This window comes from Acanthisitta chloris, unplaced genomic scaffold (assembly GCF_000695815.1).
Source record: "Acanthisitta chloris isolate BGI_N310 unplaced genomic scaffold, ASM69581v1 scaffold9701, whole genome shotgun sequence".
Lineage (NCBI taxonomy): Eukaryota > Metazoa > Chordata > Aves > Passeriformes > Acanthisittidae > Acanthisitta > Acanthisitta chloris.
This window is the reverse complement of record NW_008657621.1, coordinates 1-4,976: the sequence shown is the minus strand read 5'-3', so window position 1 is coordinate 4,976 and position 4,976 is coordinate 1. Positions and strand designations below refer to the sequence as shown.

The 4,976-nt window shown below is 59.7% G+C and overlaps 1 protein-coding gene across 1 annotated transcript; it reads right to left on the bottom strand.

Moving 5' to 3' along the window:
* Positions 1-7: 7 nt before the first annotated feature.
* Positions 8-4,653, bottom strand: LOC103811797 (nestin-like; the record flags this gene model as incomplete). Its single annotated transcript, XM_009084796.1, has 5 exons — positions 8-336; positions 718-1,906; positions 1,965-2,852; positions 3,015-4,024; positions 4,580-4,653. Coding segments are annotated over 5 exons (3,490 nt in total), but the record flags the coding sequence as incomplete, so codon positions are not given.
* Between the last annotated feature and the right edge of the window lie 323 nt (positions 4,654-4,976).

Here is a 4,976-nt window from a genome sequence, read left to right as displayed (position 1 = left end):
GCATCACCACGGAGGGCTCTGTGGTCTCTGTGGGGATCTCCTGGGCCGTGTTGGCAATGCCATTCAGCACCTCCTCAGTGAACTCACTCAGGTCCTCCAGACTGGCCTCCCGGTGCAGCCCATTCTCTGCCCCAACTGGACCTTCTGGTGCTGCATCTGCTGGTGCCTCCTGCACCGTCGGCTCCTCCTCGCTGGACGAGGCAGGTGGAGAGTCTTCCTCAGCATCCCTGGGGAGCTCAGTCCTGCCAGGCCCCTGCTGCCCTCCCTTCACCAGCTCCTGGTCCTGATCCACTACTCCCAGAATATCTGAGTCTTTGGTGACCTCCACTGGGACCTCTGCAGGGAAAGAAGCTGCTCCAGGGGTTTCATGAATCACCTCTGGAAAATCTTCCTGCTCCAGTGTGGAGCTCAGCTGAGGTGGGTTGGCCTGGGGGGGCTGCTCCTCCCTGGCTGAGGGAGGGATGTCACTGTCCACTGCTTCCTCCTCCATGGATGGCTGATCATCTGGTGGTTGCTCATCTGGTGGTTGCTCATCTGGTGGTTGCTCATCTGGTGGTTGCTCTGCTTGCTCAGGCATTGCTTGGGCTTGGAGCTCTGCTGGAGGAATGGTCTTGGCTGTGTCAGGGTGAGCTGTGCTGAGCTCCTCTTCCTCCTCTTCCTCCTGCCCTACCAAGCCCATGCTGCAGCCTGGGAGTGTTGTGGCTCTGCTGGCATCACTCTCCAGCTCAGCTGTGCTGTCAAGCTCCTCATCTGATTCAGCAGCCAAACCCTCTGGTTCCTCCTGTGCTCTGGTGCCTGTGACACCCTGGGGTGGTTCATCCGTGCTGGGCACTGCTTCTGGCACAGCTGGGCCTTCCTCCAGCTCAGCAGTATCATCCTCATCCTTTGGCATCTCAGGTTCTTCCATTGACATCTCAATGTCTTCATCTGCTTCCCCTACAAACCCCTCGAGGTGCTCTTCACCCTCTGGCACTGGAGATGCTTCTCTGGGAGCTCCCAGATCACCTTGGTTGCCTTCAGTTGCTTCAACTTTAATTTCTTCAAAGTCCTCAGAGATCTCAGCTTCCTCTGAGCTGGACACCTCTTGGGTGGGAGCAGAGACCATGAAGTAGCCTTCCTCCTCCTCAGCACTCTCTGCTGCAGGGGCCACCTCCACCCCTGCCTCCTCTTTGGGGCTCTCTAACCAGGTGGGGCTTGGTGGTTTGTCCCTCCCTTCCAGCCATCCTTCACCCTGAGGAGCTGTTAGGGACACAGGAGCTGTGTCCATGTGCTCCTCAGCCTCTGGAGGGGTTTGGCTGGCAGCACCCTCAGCCAGCACCTCCCCTTGGTAGAGGTGTAAGGGTGTGCTGTCAGGCAGTGTGTCCTCCAGCTCCACCCTCCTGCCAGTGCCTGGTGCCAGCTCCAGCTCTCCCGACCCTGCAGCATCCTCCTCTGCCCACACCCCACTCTCTGTGCCATCCCCTGGCACCTGCTGCAGTGCCAAGAGGCTGCTGCTCTCCCACTGTCCCAACCCACCAGCAGCATCCTCCTCCAGAGCCTCAGCCAGCTCCTGGCTGTCCCCTTGCCCAGGGGCACTGGGGAGGTGTGGGCCAGGCTGCCCCAGGGTGTCCTCCTGCTCCTCCCGTGCCAGCTCCGGAGCTGGCTCAGACTCTGGCAGTGGTTGCTGCTGGCTCATCCCCAGGCTCTTGGCATCCTCTTCATCATCTTCCTGGGCTTCCTCCAGCTCTGCTGGTGATGTGCCATCTCTCTCATCACTTTCCAGCCTTCCTGTGCTGCTTGGGGTGTCATCTGCCCAGGCTGGCTCTTCTGTCCTCAAAGGCTCCTCTGTGTCCTCTGCTGTCACCTCCCAGTCCTCTGGACTGGGCTTTTGGATGTTGTCATCATCCTGCTGTCCCCTCCCAGTCCTCTGGACTGGGCTTTTGGATGTTGTCATCATCCTTCCTGCCCCAGGGCTCCTCTCCCACCTCCAGCTCCTCCTGGTCCCCTCCCTCTTCCGCAGAGCTGCTTTCCTGCAGTTCCTCAGGCTCCTCTGGGGCTTTGCTCTCCCCCCCTGGGGGAGCACCTCCCACAGCCTCTCCTGCCTCAGGGTCCTCTTCTGCCTTGGGGTCCTCTCCTGCCTCAGGTTCCTCTCCTGCCTTGGGGTATTCTGTCCTAGAATCCTCTCCTGCCTCAGGATCCTCTCCTGCCCTAGAATCCTCCCCTGCCTTGGGGTCTTCTTCTACCTCAGAGTCCTCTCCTGCCTTGGGGTCTTCTCCTACCTCAGAGTCCTCCCCTACCTCAAGGTCTTCTCCTGCCTGAGCATCCTCTCCTGCCTCAGGATCTTCCTCAGGGTCCTCTCCTGCCTCAGGATCTTCTTCTGCCTCAGGGTCCTCTCCTGCCACAAGGTCCTCTCCTCCCAGCACTTCCCTGCTGGCCTCTCCCTTGTCTCCCTCACCATCTTTCACTCTGCCCATGTCCTCCCCTCCCACAGCATCCTCTTCAGCTCCTGAGGAAGCCTCTTCTGCTGGGGTGACCTCACGGACACTCGAGGGCTCCTGTCCCCTTTCCTCCTCTGCACCCACATCTGTCTCACCCATTGGCATTTCCCAATGCTCAGACTTTTCCTGCTCTTCACCAACAAGGTCCTCTTCCAGGTGACTTTTTGTGGGTGCAACCAGGTGGCTTTCCACCAGGTCAACACAAGCAGCTCCTACTTCCCTGTGTGGGGACTCTCCTCGCACATCCATTCCTTCTCCCTGGAATTCTCTGTCCTCCCCACAGACTCTGTGTGATTCCTCCTCATCCTCTGAGAGGTGTGATGGGACTTCTTCCCAGTCCTCCCCTTGCTCTGGCTTTTCCAAGCTGGTCCCTGTCTGTCCAGAAACACTCATGTCCTCTTCCTGGGCCTCTGCTCCTGCATCCCTTGGGCTCAGCACAGAGAGCACCTCCTCCTCTGCTCCTGCATCCCTTGGGCTCAGCACAGAGAGCACCTCCTCCTCTGCTCCTGCATCCCTTGGGCTCTCCCACTCTCCCACCTCTTCCTGGCTCACCACAGCACTCAGGGAAGCAGCTGTGCCCAGTGGGGATGCAGCTCTGTCCCACAGGGCTCTGCTCTCCACCCCCAACCCCTGGAGCACAGGTTCCTCAGCCCTCTCCTCCTCTTCAGGGCTGTCACCATCCCCAGAGCCCTCAGAGGGCTCTTGTTCTTCCCCTGTCCCCTCTGTCACAGCCTCTCCACAAGGCTCTGTGGGGAAAATGGGGCTGGGGGCATGGGCATCCAGGGGGGCCCAGGTGGCACTGAGCATGGGCTCTTCTAGGGGTTGAACATCCTCTTCTAGGGGCTGAGCATCATCTTGGGGTTGAGCATCATCTTCTAGGGGCTGAGCATCATCTTGGGGTTGAGCATCATCTTCTAGGGGATGAGCATCATCTTCTTGGGGTTGAACATCCTCTTCTTGGGGCTGAGCATCCTCTTCTTGGGCATCTTCCTGGGGCTGAGCATCATCTTCCATTTCCTTGAGGGCATCCTCCAGGGCCTCACTGACCAGCTGGGCTGGGAACTGCAGGCTGTGGGTGGGCACTGCTGCCAGGGGGTTCACACTGGCATTGTGGCTCTCTGGTGTAGATCTGGACAGAGGATGCTCCATCCCCAGGCTCAGCACCCCCACAGCTCCCCCAGGCCAGGCAGGACCCTCTCCCCCTGTGCTCCCTGGAGGACTGGGGGGCTCTGGGGAGAGAGGAGGGGCAGCTTTGCCAGGCTGTGAGGAGCTTGGCGTGGAGCAGCTGAGGACACCTGAGCCCTTGGCCCTGCCAGCAGCTGGTGCTGCTGTGGCATGAAGGACTGAGCTGAATTTCTGGAGCTCCCTGGCACCAGGGCTCTGCCTTTTGGGTGTCAGAGCATCACTCGGGGGCTTTGCTGGCTGCCCCCTCCCCTCTGCCCTGGGGAGGATGGAGGGGCTGGCACAGTGATCCCGTGGCAGCAACCTCCTGGGCTCGGGGCTTACTGGGACCAGTTTGCTGCTGCTGCTCACCTCCAGCTTGAGATCTGCAAAGAGTGAGGGGCAGAGCCGTGAGGGGGGAGCAGAAAGGCTCCCCCAGCCCTGCCCTACCCCTCTCGCCTCTCCCTGTCCTATTTTTACCCAACCTCTTCAAGGAAAGTGGGAAATTCCTCAGACTCCGGAGTATTCCCGAGGGATCCGGCGTCAGGCCGAACAATGCTGTGCCAGCTGCAGCCAGGCAGCTCCTGCTGCTGGGGAAAGTGCCGGCGACAGCTTCCCTTGGGTTTGTTGGTTTGGGTTTGTTTTTTCGGTGAGGAAAAAGGAAATGCTCAGCTCGTTAGCACATCACGCTGGGCAGCAGAGCCGCTCCTACCCTCCCAGCTAGGGGAAGGGATTAAAAACAGAGGTGAAAAAGCAGATAAATCTTATCTAGGCTGTGATTAGCAGGAGCCCCCGGGCGCTGTTCACACCTTCCTATCGCGACTAAGGAAAAGCTGCCAGGAAAATCAAGGAAAGTGTGTCTATATCCGAGCTTAGCCCCCCAAGCTCCCGGGGGAGGGACGCGGTGGCAGTGCCAGGGTTGGCACCGCAGGGTCCCTTACCTCTCAAGCCGTTTGCCAGTCTGTATTCCCCAGTTGGCATTTGCAGGCGAGTGCTCTCTGCTTCCAACAGTGTCCTGCAGGGAGAAGAGCGTGGGGTGTCCTACACAGGGTGTGGGGGTGCTCCAGGTGGGTGCTCCAGGTGCACCCCAGCTCACCCCCCCGGGCTGTGACAGCTCTGTGCAGGTAAACTGAGGCACGAAGGGGCTGGAGATGGTTGTGCTGCCCTGTAGTGGCTCCATAAGGCCAATGTCACCTGGCCTGGAGCAGGGACAGAGTGCTCAGCAGGAGCAGGAGGTGATTCTGCCCTGGGCTCCTGGAATCCTGTGCTCAGTTCTGGGTCTCTCAGCTCAGGAGGGACATTGAGGGGCTGGAGCAGGTCCAGAGCAGAGCAACGAGG